The 19,430-nt window shown below is 49.5% G+C and overlaps 1 protein-coding gene across 1 annotated transcript; it reads right to left on the reverse strand.

Annotated features, from left to right (window-relative positions):
* Positions 1 to 766: 766 nt before the first annotated feature.
* LOC125443882 (plasmolipin) lies at positions 767 to 18,541 on the reverse strand. The gene is made up of 4 exons (XM_048516270.1): positions 18,263 to 18,541; positions 6,375 to 6,548; positions 3,618 to 3,740; positions 767 to 2,278 (listed from the first exon to the last, which is right to left on the reverse strand). The coding sequence occupies exons 1-4, from the start codon at positions 18,386 to 18,388 to the stop codon at positions 2,159 to 2,161; spliced, it is 543 nt and encodes a 180-aa protein (XP_048372227.1). The 5' UTR covers positions 18,389 to 18,541; the 3' UTR covers positions 767 to 2,158.
* Positions 18,542 to 19,430: the final 889 nt, after the last annotated feature.

Genomic DNA, 19,430 nt, shown 5'->3' on the forward strand with positions numbered 1-19,430 from the left:
TCCCCTGTAAAAAAAAAAAAAGAGCAGAAATTTCCCAATGAAGCATTCCATCTAACCCAGCATCAGGTATCTTCCTGGGTTCTTTCCTCCCTAGCAGCCAGCGAGCGATTCGCCAGCCTGGCTGATGCCAATGGGAGTGAGGCGGAACAGAAAGCCTGAGAGCAACACCTGGAGTAGCCGAGAGGGAAGGGCGGAGCAGGAGTTGCCACGTGTAAGGTTTCCAACTCTGGGTCAGAAAATTCATGGAGATTTGGGGGTGCCATCATGTAACTGCAATCAACAGCCGTTGGGGCCGGTTCCTCCTCTCCCTCGAGCCCCCACTGCACATGAATGGAGCCATTGCCGCCATGGCTGGCGGGCCAGATAAATGCCTTCAGGGGGCCACATTTGGCCCCCGGGCCGTAGTTTGGGGACCCCTGGGTTAGAGGGAAAGGCAACTGGTCAGAAGCTGTTATAGCTGGACGGCTTGTAAATGCCACTAACTTCCCTGCTGTCTCTGCAAGAGTCGTTTATCCTTAAACTTTGGACTAAAAACCTGCCCACAGACAAAAGCAGAAATGTAGCCGCTGTACTGTCTGTTTGCTGCCCCAGTGTTAAGACTTGTAGAATTCAAAAGGGATACAGAGTGCCCAGATCACAGTAGATACTCTGCACATGTTTAGAAAGAAACCTAGCAGACCCACCCAGAACAACATGAAACAGCCCCAGGTTGTGCTGCAGTCAAGCAAAAGAGGTCAGAGAGGAAGCTCCGGTGCTGACAAAAAGGTCAGATTTAGACACTTTTAATTTAAAACAGAACTTGTCTTTCCAATTTTTTTTCAGGAATCAATAATAAAACAAAACACGTGCTGCATAGTTGCACCAAAAGCTGTGTGTCATCCCTTCTAAGTACCACACGCATTGAGTTAAATATAAATTATTTACACATTAAGCTGCAGGCGGCTGGCCTAAGGCAAGACCAGGCTTGCTTGTTTTAGTGGATTTAGTGTGGCCGTGGCTGGAGATGGGGATGCTTCGGGCTAATTCACAGAGGCACACTGAAGTGGGCCACACACACACCCTACCCTCCAGTCCAAAGTTGCTAAGAATTCATATTCTGCTTCCAGCGCTGCTCTGAGGGTTTTTGTGGGTCAGTGCACACATGCAGCAATCACCCCTCAACCTCTGTGCAGGCATGTTGTATGCTTGGAACAGGGGTGTATCGCCCAGGGGTACATGGGGTCAAATGTCCCCGGGCTGCAGCCATTAAGTCACCGGGGTGGGGGGGTGTAGAAAATCGCCCCCACAACCATCTCCTCCCTCCCTGGTCCATACACTAACTTCAAGACCTCATGCAAAAAAAATTGTTTGGAGTGGGAGGGGGCGGAAAACTCAGATTTCGCAGCAAGCTACATTTTCCCCAGATCCGCCTCTGGCTTGGAGGCAGTGTGCCTTTCTGGTGACTATCCCAAGGGTAGCAGACCCCTATGGATGTGGGGCTAAGTACACCTTTGCTCCAGTCCTGTTGGCCTATTCTTGAATATTAAGAAGGTTTTGGGAAAGCAGGACACAGGAAGATGGTTCACCCTGGAGCGTTGAGCATCGGAGCCGTTCTGCATATATGAATTGGCCACAGATCTAACACCACTGCTGGGACTGCCCTGTTTGGTTCTAGTGCTTTCTGAACTTTCTTGCATTAAACCAGGAGCCTCTAACAGCTGTTTGATGCACGCTGTGGCTCACTGGACACATGAGTTGCCATGTGCTGAAAGCATCACAGCAGAGGTAACAACAGGTGATGTACAAGCTCTGCGGGCAATAGATCTACGGTGGGGCCTGTTCACATGCCTGAGACATAGCATGCCAGTTTGAACTAGGCTGGAAGTGATCTCTTGCAAGACAGGAGAGGGACTCATCCTCCACGCATTGGTACACGGAGCCAATTAGTAGAAAGTAGTGAAAAGCACTGATCTAAATCTAGATGGCATTAGAACGCATGCTGCATTTGTGGCCCAGGCCACGCGAAAGGTGGGACCAGGAAGAGTGATTGAGCTGTACTCGATCTGGATGTGAAAGGAAGAGAGGGCAAGAGAGAACCCCAAGGCACCATTAGCCGCTCCCCTGCCCTGCCGCAGAGCCGTCCCATTGGCCCATGTTGATTCAGAGCAAGCAACAGTTCTTAGGTGTGATTAGGAAGTGTAGCTTGACTGGTTGCTGTGTTGCTTCCGTATCCTTTCCAAATGCGAAAGCTGAGACAGGCACTGACCCCGTAGACGATCATCACCAGACACGCAAAGAACTGCAATGAATAAGGAATTGACACATCAGTTGTCTCAGCAGTTACAGAAGAATCATAGAGTTGGAAGAGACCTCAAGGGCCATCAAGTCCAACCCCCTGCAATGCTGGAACACACAATCAAAGCACTCCTGACAGATGGCAATTAAGACCCTCTTTAAAAACCTCTAAAGAAGCAGAGTCCACCACACTCTAAGGTCGTGCATTCCACTGTTAAACAGCCCTCACTGTCAAGAAGTTTTTCCTGATGTTTAGCTGGAATCTCTTTTCCTTCACCTTGAACCCATGACTCCTGGTCCTAGTCTCTGGAGCAGCAGAAAACAAGCTTGCTCCTCCACCAACATGACATCCCTTCAAATATCTTACCATGGCTATCGTGTCCCCTCTTAACCTTCTCTTCACCAAACGAAACATACCCAGCTCCCTAAGTCTCTCCTCGTAGAGCATGGGTTCCAGACCTTTTGCCATTTTGGTTGCCCTCCTCTGGACCCATTCCAGCTTGTCAATATCCTTATTGAATTGTGGTGCCCAGAACTGTACACAAAAAGATCCCAGTGGGCAGAATGAAGCACTTTCAATCCACTTTCACAATTGTATTAAAGTGGATTTTGCTATTCTGCACAGCTGCAAAGTGCATTGAAAGTGGATTATTCTGCATGCACAGAAGGGGTCTAAGAGGTTGCTGGTCTCCAGAGGGAGGAAGACTTTTATCTGATCTTTTCAGCTGGAGATGTTGAGGATCAAACCTGGGAACTTCTGCATGCAAAAGACATGCTCTACCACTGAGCCAGGGCCTCGCCTCAAAGAATCAAATGCACCCAGGCTATCAGTACCATCAACATGCCTATGTGTCTTTTTCTCTGTCTCTAAGAGGAGGGATTCATCCTGCAGCTGAAAAACCAGGTAAGTTAAGACCAGGAAATATTAAAAATGCACTTTCTTTTCCCTGAAAAACAGCAGGTTGCTTGCTCTTTATGGCACGAGAAGGAGCATTCCGGGCATCTGGTGGCTGGCACAGAGGCAGGCGGTAGGATATGCAAGGGAGGGGAACAGCGAGGAAGAAGTATATGATGTCGTCCCAGCTGCTTTCCCTGTTACTGAGTATTAGCTCATTGCTGGCAGTGCACATTCTGAACCAGGACACCAAACGATGGTCCAGAAAGCCAGCCCCGTTTTGTTTTGTGCAGATGGCAGTGAGAGAGGGAAGGTTACTGGGGCAAACAGAGTCATCATCCTGGCCAAGCAGTGATGAAGGAGGAGCCGAGGGACATAATGAGGAACCACTGGGCATAGCAGGGACGGAGGCCAGCAGAACGAAAGGTGGCCGCACGCAGTTACCCACCGAGGCGGCCGCTCTTCTGTTGTAGTCTGGCGAATGAGGCCAGGAGTAAAGCTCGACAGATGTGGCGCTCGTTACAAAAGCCGTGGCGTACAAGACGGAGGCTGCAGCGTTGAAGACAAGGAGCTGGGAGAAAAAGAAGAGCAAGTTTGGAATGAGTCTGGAACTGTTTTAGGCTGCCTTTGAGGGAGCAAATCTCCAAACCTGAAAAGTTCCTGCCCCGCCCTGCTCAGCACTCACAGAGGATGCGTGATTAAGGGGCCGGAGAATCTTTTCTGTGTGGAAGGGCTGAAAAGTCTGGAACTTGTTGGTTTAGAAAAGGGGAAACGTGAAAGAGGTTTACAAAATTATGCAGGGGGTAGTGAGAGTGGACAGATAACTTTTCCTTCCTCTCAAAACTCTAGAACTCGGAGAAGGGACAGACAATGAAATTGATGGGCAGTAAATTCAAGATGGACAAAAATGAAATATGTCTTTACTCAGTGGGTGACTAAAATGTGGAGTTTGCTGTCAGAGGATGTAGTGATAGCCCTGGGCTTTAAAGGGGAATTAGATTCATAGAGGTATAGGTTCATCAGTGGTCATGGTGACTGAAGGGAGCCCTAACACATTAAACACGTCACCCACTAGGCTAGTGGGTGACGTGTTTAACACTTTCTCCCCAGTTCTGATTTGAGCAAGGAAGTGAGTTTGTGATGTCAAAATAAGCACCAGCCAATCAACCACATCTGGCAGTTTCTCAAAAAAAAACCCAAATGGTTGTGTTTTTTTAACAAAGGGGAATAATAGAATTATAGAGTTGGAAGAGACCACAAGAGCCATCAAGTCCAACCCCCTGCCATGCAGGAACACACAATCAAAGCACTCCTGACATATGTTCATCCAGCCCCTGTTTAACAACCTCCAAAGCAGGAGACTCCACCACTCTCCCAGAAAGTGAATTCCAGTAGTCTCTCAAAGGAGGAGGATGGGTAATTAAATAACCATAATTCACAAGCCACTGTTTTTAAAAGGCCCGCCTGAAAACACCAAGGAAGAGCTGAGACCATCAGTTTACGGCACGGTGCAAACTATAAAGCTGAAAAGTTGCCAGGTTCACACCCCAGTGAAATTTTGATTTTCAAGGTGGCTTGAATGATATTTATGTATTACAACCTTTGGATTTTCAAGGTGCCTTGAACACCACGTTGCCAGTAGATAGGGTGCAAGATCGAAATGCTCTTAGTGAACACTAAAAGCATTGCAGGTATTCTGAAATCCGCAGGCATGGAGCCACATTAGTTTGTCAAACAACGGCAGAATAGGATGTTCTCTGGTCCAGTACGCTTGACTGGTTCGCCCTGAAAGCATCAAGTCGGTGCTTTCTGGCAGCAGCGAATGCTTCAATGGCCTCTGGGTTATGAAACGTGCAACAATGTCAGCACTGTTCAATCCCTGTGCTTGTCTCCTGGCTGGACACAACAGAAGCAGAAAGGCTACACTTCTGCAACACCCCCGTCAGAGTTGTTGACCCAGGGTATTTTCAAATGCAGATGCATCTTCTGATCACTCAAGACATAAATTATGACAACAGTTTTTAGGGCTGCATTCAGCTAAGTTATTTCCAGAATGGAGAGGAAAGGTAGGCAAACTGCTCCCCAACACTCCTAAAGAAATCAAGCAGTTTGGCTTCACTGAATGGCTTCACTGAAACAGAAAGCTGCTTCCCGGCACTCCTAATAAAATCAACCAGTTTGGCTTCACTGAAGCCAAACTGGTTGATTTTATTAGGATTGCCGGGAAGCAGCTTTCTGTTTCTCAGAAGAAAGGAAGGGAGAACCGTGCCTTGCCTTTTAACTGTGGTTCTTCCCACTGTCCACTAGAGTAATAGGGCTGCCCTGACATCCAGCCCCACTGAATGGACTTGTGTAGGATTCTAAGTAGGCATGCGTAGAAATGCTGCTGATTTTCCTCTTCCTTTGAGAGATCACTGAATCCCTGTCAGAGCTTCTCCTGAGGATTCCTCTCCCCCAGGTGCAGCATTTGGGTTGCTGCTGGGATTGGCAAATTGTGCTTAAGTCCATTTAAGGGAGAGTTTGCATCACTCTCTTAATTGCTGTCTGTCCACCCCTGGAAATTCTAGGCAGGATCCAAGTCATCGGCCACTTCTGCACGTGCAGAATAATGCACTTTTAATCTACTTTCACAATTGTTTGCAAGTGGATTTTGCTATTCCACACAGCTTCAAAGTGAAAGTGGATTGAAAGTGCACTATTCTGCATGTGCAGAAGGGACCATAGTCTCCGCTGCAATAGGCAATACTAAGTTGGAGTACAAGGCCATAGAGTCTACCCTCCAAAGCAGTCATTTTCTTCAGGGGAACTGGTATCTGTAATCTGGAAATCAGTTGTAATTCTGGGAGATCTCCAGGCCCTGCCTGGAGGTTGGCAATGGCCTCAAACAGTGGTGACCACTGCTGTTGTTTTAAGACAGAAACCTTCGTCCACTGAGACATTCCCTGGCCTGTGTGGGGAATTTTAACTGATTGATTCTTGTCATTTCTCTAATATTGACTTTGTCACGTTTTGTAAGATCTTGGTTGTGGAAACCACCTCTGCACAACAACCCTGGAAACCGTCTCTGCACAGCAACCATCTCTGGACCTCCCTGGTGGCCGCCCATTCAATTACGAGCCAGGGCTGTGTCTAGTTAGCTTCTGAGAGCTAATGAGATCAAACCTGCCCAGGCAACCCAGGTCAGGGCTCAGGCTCAAGTACTCACCACAATAGGCCACGGGATCATGTAGAGTTTCAGCTGAAGCTGGAAAAGGTACATCGCAAACAATATGACCGTCACCATCCAGAAGAAGACAGCTACAAACATCACCCAGCCGTAGGAAGGGTAGGGCTGGTAGTATGTGTCGGCAATGAGGGTCCACACCAAACAGCCCAGCACCTGCAGAACACAATTGGAAAATGGTAACATTTTTATTTAGTACATTTTTATCTCACCTGGACCTCAGGGCGGTGCACATCATTCTCTCTTTTGTCCCTGTGAGGCAGGTGAGGCTGATTGAGATGGATTAGCCCATGGACACCCAACAGGCTCCATGGCACAGCAGGGATTCGAACCCGAGTCTCCCCAGTCTTAGCCCAACACTCTAATCACTACATTGTGGTGTAATGGTTAAGAGCAGATGGATTCTAAGCTGGAGAAGTGGGTTTGATTCCCCACTCCTCCACCTGAGTGGCAGAGGCTTATCTGGTGAACCAGATGTGTTTCTGCACTTCTCCATTCCTGCTGGGTGACCTAGGGCTAGTCTCAGTTCTCTCTGAACTCTCTCAGCCCCACCTACCTCACAAGGTGTCTGTTGTGGGGAGAGGAAGGGAAAGAAGCTTGTAAGCCACCTTGAGTCTCCTGACAGGAGAGAAAGGTGGTGTATAAATCCAAACTCTTCCTCTTCTTCTACATGACGTTGGCTTCCCACACAGAAAAAAAGCACAGCTGGCTGATGAACTCCAATGTATCCAGTGTTGGAAGTGAAAGATTTTGCACTGCCTCTCAACCTCAGACTTTAGAGAGGGGCTTGACTATAGAGTTAGAGAGAGAGAGGGGTCAAGGCACTGGGCATCCTTTCTCTACTGCTCTGACACAATCCCCTTGATGTGTAGAGTAGACTGCAAGTCTCAGGAAATGTCCTTCCTTCCTCCTCTTCGTACCTCCACTCACATGTACATTCTGTTCTCCATCTTGCAACCAAGGGGGTGGACCGCAATGCCTTCCATTCTGGTTAGTTAGACTAAATCAAGGAACTATATTTACTATATCTTATCCAGAAATGGAGATCCTATAATAAACCAAGTATGTTAGTTGGAATAGATAAAAGACTGAGCAATTTTGTTCCTGACACACGTAGAGTGAGCTTTGCCATGCATAATAACCTTTGAGCACTCTTCTGAATCCCTTGGTTTTTATACTTATATTTTAAAAAATCTATCATACATACCTGAGCTACCCATGTCAGAGCAGGAGGCATTAGAGTCCTGGGGGGAAGGGGGTTCTGTAATAAAACAGACTGTACCATTTCATGCTTCAGATGAGGGATATTTTAACACTCCATTTCACAGAAGGTCTGCTATAAGTAGAAAACTAGTCAAGCAACAAAACAGCTGAGCTGGAACCTTTTCCTCTAACATTCTATGTTTTTTAATTGCATGGATTTTGGGGTGCATTGAAAACCTACAGCAGGATTGCACAGAATTGTACCCCCCTCCCCATCATCTTGTGTGCATGGTGGTGGAAACAGCCGTCAAGTTGAAGTCAACTTACAGCAACCCCTTACGAACAGAGGTGGTTGGCCAGTGCCTGTCTCTGGGCAGCGACCCCACGCTTGCTAGGTGGTCTCTCATCCAAGCAGCCTGTGGCGTAGTGGTTAAGAGCAGGTGCACTCTAATCTGGGGATCCGGGTTTGATTCCCCGCTCTGCCACTTCAGCTGTGGAGGCTTATCTGGGGAACTAAGATTAGCCTGTGCACTCCAACACACGCCAGCTGGGTGACCTTGTGCTAGTCACAGTTCTTCTGAGCTCTCTCAGCCCCACAGGGTGTTTGTTGTGGGTGGGGGGCGGGAAAGGAGATTGTCAGCCCCTTAGAGTCTCCTTACAGGAGAGAAAGGGGGGTATAAATCCAAACTCTTCTTCTACTAACCAAGGCTGACCCTGCTTAGCTTCTAATGTCTGACAAGATCAGGCTAGCTTAACTCAAGGCCGTTTGTGTAGACCAGATCGAATCCTGGCCACAAGGAGCATTGAGGCAGCTGAGGCAGCTGATGCAGGAGACAGAGTTCACGGCGCTGGCATTCTCCAGACTGAAATGTGCCCAGAGCCACGCTGCTGCTCTGATTCTTCCCCCAGCGCCTGTACTCAGCCCCTCAGGGTCCATTTCCATGGTTACCCAGGCACCACGGCCTATTCTGACCTCCTCAGTGAAATAGGAGGCCCTCTGGAGCCCCCTGTTCTTCCTGCATGGAGTGTGTGTGCGAGAAGGAGGAGACGGGGCCCCTAAGGGGCATCAGCCACAGACTTCCTTAACACCTGTGGCCCCTATGCAGTCTGGTCTCCCACAGTTCCTCTTGCCTGGTGTGGGTGGGTGGGAGTTGGCTCTCCCTTGCTAACTGGCAGTCTGGCTTAGGGCCAAGGCACATCGACAAGATGTGAGATAGAATCTCCCAATTAGAAAAAAATACAGTTGGGGCAGGGGTGACATCATCCCAGGCACTCCCCCCTCCCCCTGGCACTGTGAAGAGATGGCAGCATTTCATGAAAGGAGAGAGAGAGAAGACACCCTGGGGCTCTTCTGAGTCATGAGTGTTTGGCCCTTTGTATGGGTTGGTTCAAACGATGACGGAAGGCTCGGAGACATGAAGCCAAGTCAGGTCAACTCTGACTGGCAGCAGCTGTCCAAGGTCCTTGACTTTCACTTGCTGCCTGAGACTTTTAACTGGAGGTTCTGAGGACTGGACATGGGACTTTTTGCAAGCAAGATAGGTGCTCTACCACTGAGCCACAGTCCCTCCCTACAGGTCAGACCAACAGTCTTTCCCATCTAACCATGCTGGAGATGGGCTGTACACTTTTTTAAAAAAGCTCTACAGTTAACCATTCATTCCTATTAGCTGAAACCAGGGAATGGAGAAGATGATATTTTAGGGTGACGGTACAGGTGCCAGCCAATCAGTGCTGTCCACTCCCTACTTCTACACAAACTTTGCTAAGTGGAAAGAGTTCCCTCCTTTCTTTCTCAGAAGTCTGCCTAGAAATAAAAGAGACGTCTGGACCGAATGCAGCAAGGAAGTTTTCAGATGGGATCCACAACCCTAAAAAGTCACATCTGCCTCAGGCTAGCCTTATATTTACCTCTCCCCCTGCCCCAACTTCAACCAGAAAAATACTTGCTACAGAACGTTCTCATACTAGATATTGAGTCTGACTGTTTGCCCTGATCGTTTCACTGAGACTGCATGAATTCAGACCCTGTTTTCCAAATGTAAGAAGCATTTAACTACAGTTCAAAGATTTGAGACCACTGCAAATCCTCCTTGTCATAAAGTACTGAAAACAGTTTCCTCCTGCCTGTCTTTCTCCTCTGAAGCCACTGCCAGAGAAGTAAATATTTCACGTCAACGATAACAGAACTCCACCCCAATTCTGCACCAAGAATCATGTTCATGTGGCATCGTGTATTCTTACTTTTCTCACCATTCTATTTCTGCTACACATTGGAAGAGACAGAGAAGCATAAAGGACACCAAAGTCTGAACTGCATCACCAAAATCCTCTTCAGAATCCATGGCGCTTTCATCTGACACAACCTGACATAATAAGGACCATAACCTTGCTGTCTTTTAAAAATAAACATTCTCTCTCTCAAGTAAAATCAACGGTTCTGAGAAACAATCAATACAAAATACAATCACATAAAGTACAGTCCACAAATCCTGAAACATTTAAACTCAGTTAAGAATATCTTTCAGCATTTCATATTTGGCATCTTTTATTTAGCATTTAGCATTTCTATCTTACCCTCTTGGGTGGGTCTCCTCATATAGCAGTAGTGGCATAGTGGCTAAGAGTAGGCGTACTCTGATCTGGACGAACCAGGTTTGATTCCCCGCTCTGCCACCTGAGCTGTGGAGGCTTATCTGGGGAATTCAGATTAGCCTGTACACTCCAACACACACCAGCTGGGTGACCGTGGGCTAGTCACAGTTCTTCTGAGCTCTCTCAGCCCCACCCACCTCACAGGGTGTTCGTTGTGAGGGGGGAAGGGAAAGGAGTTTGTAAGCCCCTTTGAGTCTCCTACAGGAGAGAAAGGGAGGGCTATAAAATCCAACTCTTCTTCTTCTATATGGTGTAGAGGAGAGAAGAAAAGAAGGGAAGGGAAGGGAGGGAAAGAGAAGAAAAGGGAGAGAGGGTTATGTGCCTGTTCCTCCCCCATCACATTTGTTTTCCTTCTGGGGTTTATGAGGTTGAAGTCCACTCAACAGAATTTTAACAAGAGCATCTTAAAAGTCTCTCTGTGTTGGAAGCATGATCCATCTGCCCTTCACATAAGCAATCTCTGCAGGTGCAGAAGGGTTTGCATAAGGATAGCAGAGCCCTGTCCCTCTCTCCTCCCCTTCATGCGGATGGAGTCGTATGTACATGGGAGGCCGTGTACACAGACTACATTTCCCTCCAGCCATCCCACTCATCCAGTATTCAAGTTCAAAGTCCAAATATCTGGTCAAAGAGAGAGCTGGACAAAGACAAAGGAAGTGCCCAATGGTGAGCCTGACGTGTACCGAAGGGGAGGAGGGAGCTGGGTTCTGTGGAAACCTTTGACGACCAAGCCTTATGCCGACAGCTGTGTGAGAATGGATATAGCTTGTGGTATAATTCTGAGATTCAGTTGCTGGCCTTTGAGTCAGTCTCTCCCCACACCCCAAAAGTGGCCCCACACTGCCAGTTTCTTAATGGTGTGTGAAGTTTACTAACAGCTGTCTGGTTGTGTATAGATGTCTTGTCTCTTTGAGGGCACCCTTGCAGGCACAAGGTTGCTTGTGCTGCTGTTTGACCTGACATTTTGCACCTCTGACTTCCCTTCCACTTTTAAAATCCTCTCCTCCTTTCTCTCTTTTCATCTTTCTACCCTTTCATCTATCCCTTCTCCTTTCTCTCCTCTTTTCATCTAACGCTCCATCTTTCTCTCTCTCTTTCTCTTCTTTCTCCTTTCTTTTTTTCTCTATTTCTTCTTTATCTCCTTCTTTCTTTATTTATTTTCTTTTCTCTCTTTGCATCTTCTCCCTAGTACTTGGCTAAATGTGGGACTTAATCGAACGTAGACAGGGATTCTACAAGGGTTCACTGGAACGTCGGAACAAGGCAAATAATATAAGGCAAGTTCCCACACTCACATGCCAGCCACTGCGACTGACACCTTGGGAATGCCTCACTGAGTCACACCCAAGCTTCAGTCACAAACAACCAGTTTGGCCCCACTTAGGCCACAGCTAGGAGGTGGCTCCCCCCCCCCCCCCACTCCCATTCTCTAGCACAAGCGGCCCATGTTTGTGATCATAAGTCAGGCACACATCCATTCCATTTGCTACTGACAAAACAGTTGCCAACTCCAGGTCTGGAAATTCCTGGAGGGTTGGGGGCTTGGGGGGCTGAGTAGGAACCTCAGCAGAATATATAGTCTACCCACCAAAGCAGCCATTTTCTTGAGGAGATTTGATCTCTATAGTTTCGAGGTCTGTTTTAAAGCCAGACGAATTCCAGGTCCCCACCTGGGAGTTGGCAAGCTGTTGCTGACAGGGAGCAGCACGATGTCATTCAAGCAGCTGCCTGGCCCCTTGATTTACCACCGGCAGCTCTACAAAAGTCTTCATTGCTTACAGCCATGAAAGAATTGCTGTTCAACCCCCCTCCCCCCCCCCCAAAAAAAGACATTGTTTGTCCCCAACACAAACGCTCTGGCTCCCAGAGTTCCTGCCGTTCCTTCGGTCTGGACAATGGCTTCTTTTATGTCAGCCGTTTCCATCCCACAATAGTCGTGTGTGTTAAAAAAAAAACACACTAAACAAATCAAGCGAAGAAGAAAACCGGAGCAGTCAGTTCAGGAGGCCAAATGCACACAGCTGAAAAGCTGTGTTTCGCCTTTCATGGGCCTTGAAGAAGTGACAGACGTTTGAGGTGCCGATAAGGACAGTGGACCCTGGGGGAGTGGACATCATTACACATTTCAAGGGGTGGGGAGGACACATTCACAATTATGGCTCAAAGCTCTTTTTGCAGATTAAAGATTAAATTTCAAAGATTACGTATCAAAAGAGCAGGCAAGACGTACCTTCCTCACATGGTTGCTGAGGTAAATAAAATGGAGGTGAGGAGAACATAAGCCATTTGAGGTTCCCACTGCAGGGAAAGGCAGGGAAGTAAATTAAAAAATAAATACATGAGGACCAGCCAGACCAAACAAACAATCCCTCTGGTTGCTCTGGGAGCAAGTAATGTTATCATAGTTGCATAGCTAAGACTTATTCGGATCCAGGCCTCTGAAATGAAGAGGCAGAAGCTCAGAACTCCACCTGCTCTTAAAAGATCACTCCAAAACCTCCTCCCTGTGCACCTTATGTTTTCTTTTCTTTTCAGGCTCATTTGTGATGCCACTGTGAGGGGCATGCAGTGGCGTAGCGCCAAGGGGACGGAGGGGTGAAGTCTATAAAATTATGCATGGGGTCGAAAATGTTGACAGAGAGAAATGTTTCTCTCTTTCTCACAGTACTAGAACAAGCGGGCATACATTGAAAATGCTGGGGGGAAGAATTAGGACTAATAAAAGGAAACATTTCTTCACGCAACGCGTGATTGGTGTTTGGAATATGCTGCCACAGGAGGTGGTGATGGCCACTAACCTGGATAGCTTTAAAAGGGGCTTGGACAGATTTATGGAGGAGAAGTCAATCTATGGCTACCAATCTTGACCCTCCTTGATCTGAGATTGCAAATGCCTCAGCAGACCAGGTGCTTGGGAGCAGCAGTGGCAAAAGGCCATTGCTTTCACATCCTGCATGTGAACTCCCAAAGGCATCCGGTGGGCTACTGAGAGTAGCAGAGTCATGGACTAGATGGACTCTGGTCTGATGTTCTTATTGTTTAAACTATATGCTTTTAACCTGCATTATAGATTTTATGTCTGTCTGTCATTGTCATAAGATTGTCTTATTAAGTTGTAAGCTGCTCTGAGCCCAGCCTGCCAGGAAACAATGAAATACAAATTGAATAAAACAAATGAATAAAACTTCCCATCCACAGCACTGTCTACCTTATAGGGCTGGTATAAAAACTGCAACAAGGTAATATGTGCAAAGCTCTTCATATGCTGAAAGAGCTCTGCAAATAAATGCCAAAGTTAAGATGCTTCTATGTGGGTGCTTTGTGCTGCCCGGGCTTCCTGAATGCTGCACTGTTTTCAGGAGCATCCTTTTGCTTCAGTGTTTTTCCATGCTCTGCTGTTGTAGGAGTGCATATGTGCAAGTCCTGACTACATCTGTGCTGTTCCCTTTGGCCTGTGTAGCTGCCACCTCCCACGCTATAAGCCTCTTGGTTTGTTTTAAAAGGGAATTGCTAGCTGAAAATAGCTTGATAACATTCTAACGATCTATTGCAACCAAGTATTAGATCTCAGCTTACATTTTTAAAAAGCAAGCCTCCAGTCCTTTTTCTTGCAGAGTTGTAACGGGAAAGGTGCATAACAAATGGACCAGATAAATACTTTTGCTCTCTCTCATCTCCCTCCCTCTTGGGGATCCTGTGGCAGTTCGCATGCTTTCTACCCTGTATATTTGTTGATAAAGCAAATACTCCTAAAACACTATCAAAGCTCTTTCTTTTAAAGGGAACCAGCCGAGGTAAGCACTACCCTTAAACTTCTTACTCCTCAGAGTAGTGGGGTGGGTATAACAGTACGATAGAGCAATCATTACAAACAACCATTCTCCCAAATCAGTGTGATTAGCCGTTTTCCTTCAGGCAACCAACCATGGAAAACTTCGACCAAACATGGAAAATGTACAAAGTATTTCTTTTCAGCCATCAATGGCTAATAAGTGCATGTGTAGACAGACTGGCCAGCTACTAAACATTTCTGTAGACTTTTGCACAGATCTTCTAAATCCCTAAAAAAAAAAAACCCTGCAAGATCTGCGGGAGCAGAAAACTTGGACATGAGACACAGGACTACTTTCCCCATCATCTCCTCCTTCAGGTTTTTGGAAAACTCTTGGTAGATGCATAACCAGAACCTTTGTAGAGTGGTGGTGCCATCAAGTTGTCGCCAGCTTATGGTGCTTGCTCCTTCTTTCAAGAAGAGACGTGCAGAGATGGTTTCCCATGGGATGGGAGACCACTTGGATGGGAGACCACTATCTATCTACCACTACTTGGATGGGAGACCACTAAGAAAATCCACAGTCGCCATGCAGACAAAAGCAATGCCTACTGCCCTCTGTTAGTCTCTTGCCCTGAAACCCACGCTGGGTTGCCCTAAGTTGGCTGCAACTTTGACCAAGAGACTACTTCAGGGGGACCTCCGTGGCGTAGTGGTTAAAAGCAGGTGCATTCTAATCTGGAGGAACCGGGTTTGATTCCCCGCTCTGCCACTTGAGCTGTGGAGGCTTATCTGGGGAATTCAGATTAGCCTGTGCACTCCAGCACACACCAGCAGAGTGACCTTGGGCTAGTCACAGCTTTTCAGAACTCTCTCAGCCTCACCCACCTCACAGGGTGTTTGTTGTGAGGGGGGAAGGGCAAGGAGATTGTCAGCCCCTTTGAGTCTCCTACAGGAGAGAAAGGGGGGATATAAATCCAAACACTTCTTCTTCTCTTCTTCCTGCTGTAATTTTCTAAAAAGAGTACAAGATCAGTATTCCTTCATGTCACACTGGATTCTAAAACTGGAGACGACAGAAACTGACCCCGTGATATCCATATTCTATATGCAAAAACTGTCCTTCCGCCACTGATCTACACCCCTCTATGCCTTGTGCTTGTACCTACTCTAGTTGTCATGTGCCCTCTGGCTCCACTACTGCCCTTCTCCAATGTTGGAAGCATTGGTGACCCCGCCTGACACACCAAACACTCCACTTAATTGTCCCATCTCTCATTAGTGCACCTCCCCAGAACGTTTGCATGGCTGGCATATTTGGAGTGCCGGTGACTCCCACGCTGTCCCATTTCCAGCCCCCAAGCGGCCTGGTCACAAGCCAAGTGAGGGGGCTGAGTCCTGTCCCTTGCATGGAAGTTTGCCAAGAGGGGCAAAGATCAACGTGGCAGGCATTACGGCTAAAAGACTGTTGAAAGGGGGGGTCCATTGGAACCGGACCACGTCAGCCCAACCCCATGTTTATCTTTCTTTGGCTTTCTGTATCACATGTTTGGGGCCCTTTTCCTCCGGAAGAATGGAGAAAAACTGCACAGTCACCTCCAACATTTCAGTGCTGAGACCTGGGTCTCTCAGATTCTAGTCCAAGACTCTAACCACTGCACCACACTGGTCTTTCTGCCAGCCTCTAGTTTGTGAGCTTATGCATGCCCTCCTTGAGGAGGTGTTGGCACTTGCTGCCATCCCCCTAGATGCAGAAATGCCCACCAAAGGGAACTCTGACTGACATGCCACAAACATTTAAATCAAACTCACCACAGGGGGAAGAAAACAGCAAACAGATCCCCAAACCCACTAATTTACATACCGCAAATTCTACAGCACAGGAGCATGCAAGCCAGTATCCACCTGGATTCAAAGGCCTGCTTGGCCAGGATGAGCGTAAAACAGCCCTAGGCCCAAAGTCATCCACCAATTTAAGCCACCATTCAGAGAATGCCAAGAAGATAAAACAGGAGTGGGTGGGATGCCCAGGCATGCAAAGCTGAACTTCTCAGAGAAAGGGGGTGCGGTAAAATATTTATACATCATTTTAAGAAGTAACCCTCAGGCAAAGTGTGAGTGCCAGCAGAAAGGGTCACTCTTTCCCCTGCACCTGAGAGAGAGAGAGAGAGAGACAGATAGAGGGGGGGGGAGAGAGAGAGACAGATAGAGAGAGGGGGGGAGAGAGATAGAGGAGATGATAGATCGATCGATAGATCGATAGATCGATAGATAGATCGATAGATCGATAGATCGATAGATCGATAGATCGATAGATCGATAGATCGATAGATCGATAGATAGATAGATAGATAGATAGATAGATAGTAGTCCTAGTGTTTATGGTAATTGGCACCCTGGTCACCATTCTGAAAACACTAGAGCAGCACTTGAAACATCTTCAATTTGACAAAATCAACATTTTGAAGGCAACCCTGCTGGGACCCGCACGAATACTATGCCCATGCATTACAATGTCCTAGGAGGCCTCTGGCTCGAATTGTAATAAAAGGCCAACAGAACTAAAGAACTGGTAGCTGCGACATTAAACAAAATTAAATAATAATAATAATTGCCTCAGCTGAGATATTAAACAAAATTAAACAATGACAACACCAATAATAATAATAGCGTACCATCCAATTGCAGCAAGCTCACAGCGCCCCCAGGGCTATGTGGTTTTCAAGGTAAGAGATGAGCAGAGGCGGAGTGCCTTCCTCTGCAGAACAACCTCCGCCTTCCTTGACGGTCCCCCATCCAAACACTACCCCTGACAAGCCCTGTTCATCTTCCAAGCGCTGGCGAGAGAGGGTCAGTCAGGGCTATTTAGGCTACTGCACTAGCCACCGACCTTACCAAAACAGCCACACAAATATCGGTCACAACATTTTAAGGAGCAGCCCGTCCTCTGAAAAGGGCACCAGCCGCCGCCAGGGTCTTTCCAAACACTGCACGGGTTGCTGAGACATGACTCTTGAACTGCACCAGCCTTGGGACCCCCCACCCCCAAACCATTTTCCCTACACTCTTCAGCGCAACGTGGTTCTAGCCCTCATTTCTAAAGCCTTCCGCATCTTCGGTGACCTGGGGAACTGGATACAAAGGCACGGGTGTTCACTGGCTCCTGTGCATTTAACTGTTGTGCACAGAGGATTTTGACAATCTCCCTTTAAAGAAGCTGGGGTGGAGGTGATTCAGGCAAAATCCCTTCTTCCAAGGTATGGTGTTTCCTTTCACCTCTGGCCCCCTCTCCCTTCACCATCTCTGGCTTCCTTTGCCCAATTTGTCATATCTTTTCTCCTTCTGACGCCAAGCCTGGAACAATCCCTCCCTTGGGATCCAGTCGATTCCTCCTGTACTCTAAATCAACTCTCCGTCCTCACACACAATGCTTTTTCTGCCACTTGCTGATTCCCTCCATCTTAAATATGCGTGTTTATCACAGAATCCTTTTTGCACAGAACAAGGGCAGGGAAAACCAAATCTCTTGGGCAGCGGGAGGCGGGAGGGAGGGTGGGAGAGGGGACCCCAGTCCGAAAGGTGTGGGCTATTTCAGGAAGACATTTGGTGGAAAGCACAGTGGCCAGATGCCAACACCTCTAGCCCCAGCTTCAGGACCAACAGGTGTGTGCAGTGTCCCAGACCCTTAGTATTATATCCATTTGCAGACTTCATGAAACAGCAATTGCGCGGGGGAGGGGGGAGGGACCCAGCTCTTCCCCTACAACCTTTCTCGAGCAACTGATATCGGTCAAAGGCAGCACTATAGCTTCAAGAACGGTGCCATGGAGAGGAGTCACCCTATCCACAAGGCGTGCCATGAGAAGAGGCCAGCAGAGGTGGTTTGCCATGCCATAGCCCGCCTCTGCCCAGCACCCCCAGGTCCTCCTTAGGGGTCTCCCACCCAAGTTCTGACCGTGGCCCACCCCGCCTCGCTTTTCAGCTGGGATAAGCTCGGGCCAAACTGGGTGTTCCGAGTCGCTCCGTAAACCAGCCCTCGTTCCCGATCCTGCGCAGCGCCGTCCACCCCACAACAGTCAACCCTTTTGCGCGTTCGGTCCTGGCTAGCCGCCCTGCACAGCCGGGAGAGGACCCGCCGCCCTCTGCACTTGCTCCAAGGCACTCTCGTCTGACCAGCCTGATTTTCTAAAAGTCCAAACAAGGAAGGGGACTCCCCCCGCCCCGGCTTGCGGCTACTCACGATCTCCACGATCATCAAGACGCCAACGGGGGACCTCAGGAAATCGAGGTCCAGGGAGGGCGATCCCGTGTGTGCCCCGGCGGAGGTGCTGGTGCGGGTGTTGACTTTGGCGGGGAAATCGGCCATCCTCCGCTGGGCGCGGGGCACCTGGCCCGGGCAGGAAGGCAAAGAGACCTCGCCGCGGATGCGCGCAACCCGGGGAAGCTCAGAGCGCCGCCAAAGCACCTCCGGGCGCACGTCGGGGTGCCTGCAAGGCTCGCAGGGCGTGGGCGGCCACCAGGCGGCGCCAAAGTGCCCGCAGCCGAGGGGAGGGCGAGCCCGGCCGTCCCCAGGCTGCTTAACCCTTTCCCAGGGAGTTGCCAACTTCAGCCAGAGAGGCCCGGCTCCTCTGCTGAAAGGGAGCAAGCGAAGGGCTCCTGGACGGGGCGGGCAGAAGCGGTGCCAGGTGCATGGACAGGGGAAGAGGCGGCAACTCGGTTGCGTTCCCACGAGGGGTCACTTGCTTTTCTGGCTGTGTATTGATCGGCTGCAGCATCCACTTGGCCTCTATGTGGGATTCGACAGCCCACTGGTCTGATCCAGCAGGGCTGTTTCAAAGCGCAGGAACACAGTCAGGGAACGACATTGGCAACCTGGCTGATCCCCGTTTACACTTGGTTGCCATTCTTGCTGCCAAGATGCCTGTACAGGAGCAGGAAGGAGTATCACCCCCCCACCCCCCCTCACCCCCCCCCCCCCCCCCCCCCCCCCCGCCCGCCCCCCCCCCCCCCCCCCCCCCCCCCAACCCCCCCTCCCCCCCCACCCCCCCCCCCTCCCCCCCCCCCCCCCCCCCCCCCCCCCCCCCCCCCCCCCCCCCCCCCCCCTCCCCCCCCCTCCCCTCCCCCCCCCCCCCCCCCGCCCGCCCCGCCGCCCCCCCCCCCCTCGCCCACCCCCCCCCCCCCCCCCCCCCTCCCCCCCGCACCCCCCCCCCCCCCCACCCCCCCCCCCCCCCACCCCCCACCCCCCCAACCCCCCCCCCCCCCCACCCCCACCCTTCCCCCCCCCCCCCCCCCCACATTTACCCCCCCCACCCCCCCCCCCTCCCCTTCCCCCCCCCACCCCCCCCCCCCCCCCCCCCCCCCCCCCCCCACCCCCCCCCCCAGCAAAGGAGAACGCGCGACTCCGCAGG

Source organism: Sphaerodactylus townsendi, linkage group LG14, assembly GCF_021028975.2.
Source record: "Sphaerodactylus townsendi isolate TG3544 linkage group LG14, MPM_Stown_v2.3, whole genome shotgun sequence".
NCBI lineage: Eukaryota > Metazoa > Chordata > Lepidosauria > Squamata > Sphaerodactylidae > Sphaerodactylus > Sphaerodactylus townsendi.

Bases quoted from the DNA above. Each gene is read 5' to 3' on its own strand.
- LOC125443882 (XM_048516270.1), bottom strand. From the start codon at position 18,388: ATGGCCGATTTCCCCGCCAAAGTCAACACCCGCACCAGCACCTCCGCC. The intron at 6,549-18,262 runs GTGAGTAGCCGC...TGTGTTCTGCAG, and splicing joins TCTTGATGATCGTGGAGATC to GTGCTGGGCTGTTTGGTGTG. The intron at 2,279-3,617 runs GTGGGTAACTGC...TATTCATTGCAG, and splicing joins ACAGAAGAGCGGCCGCCTCG to TTCTTTGCGTGTCTGGTGAT.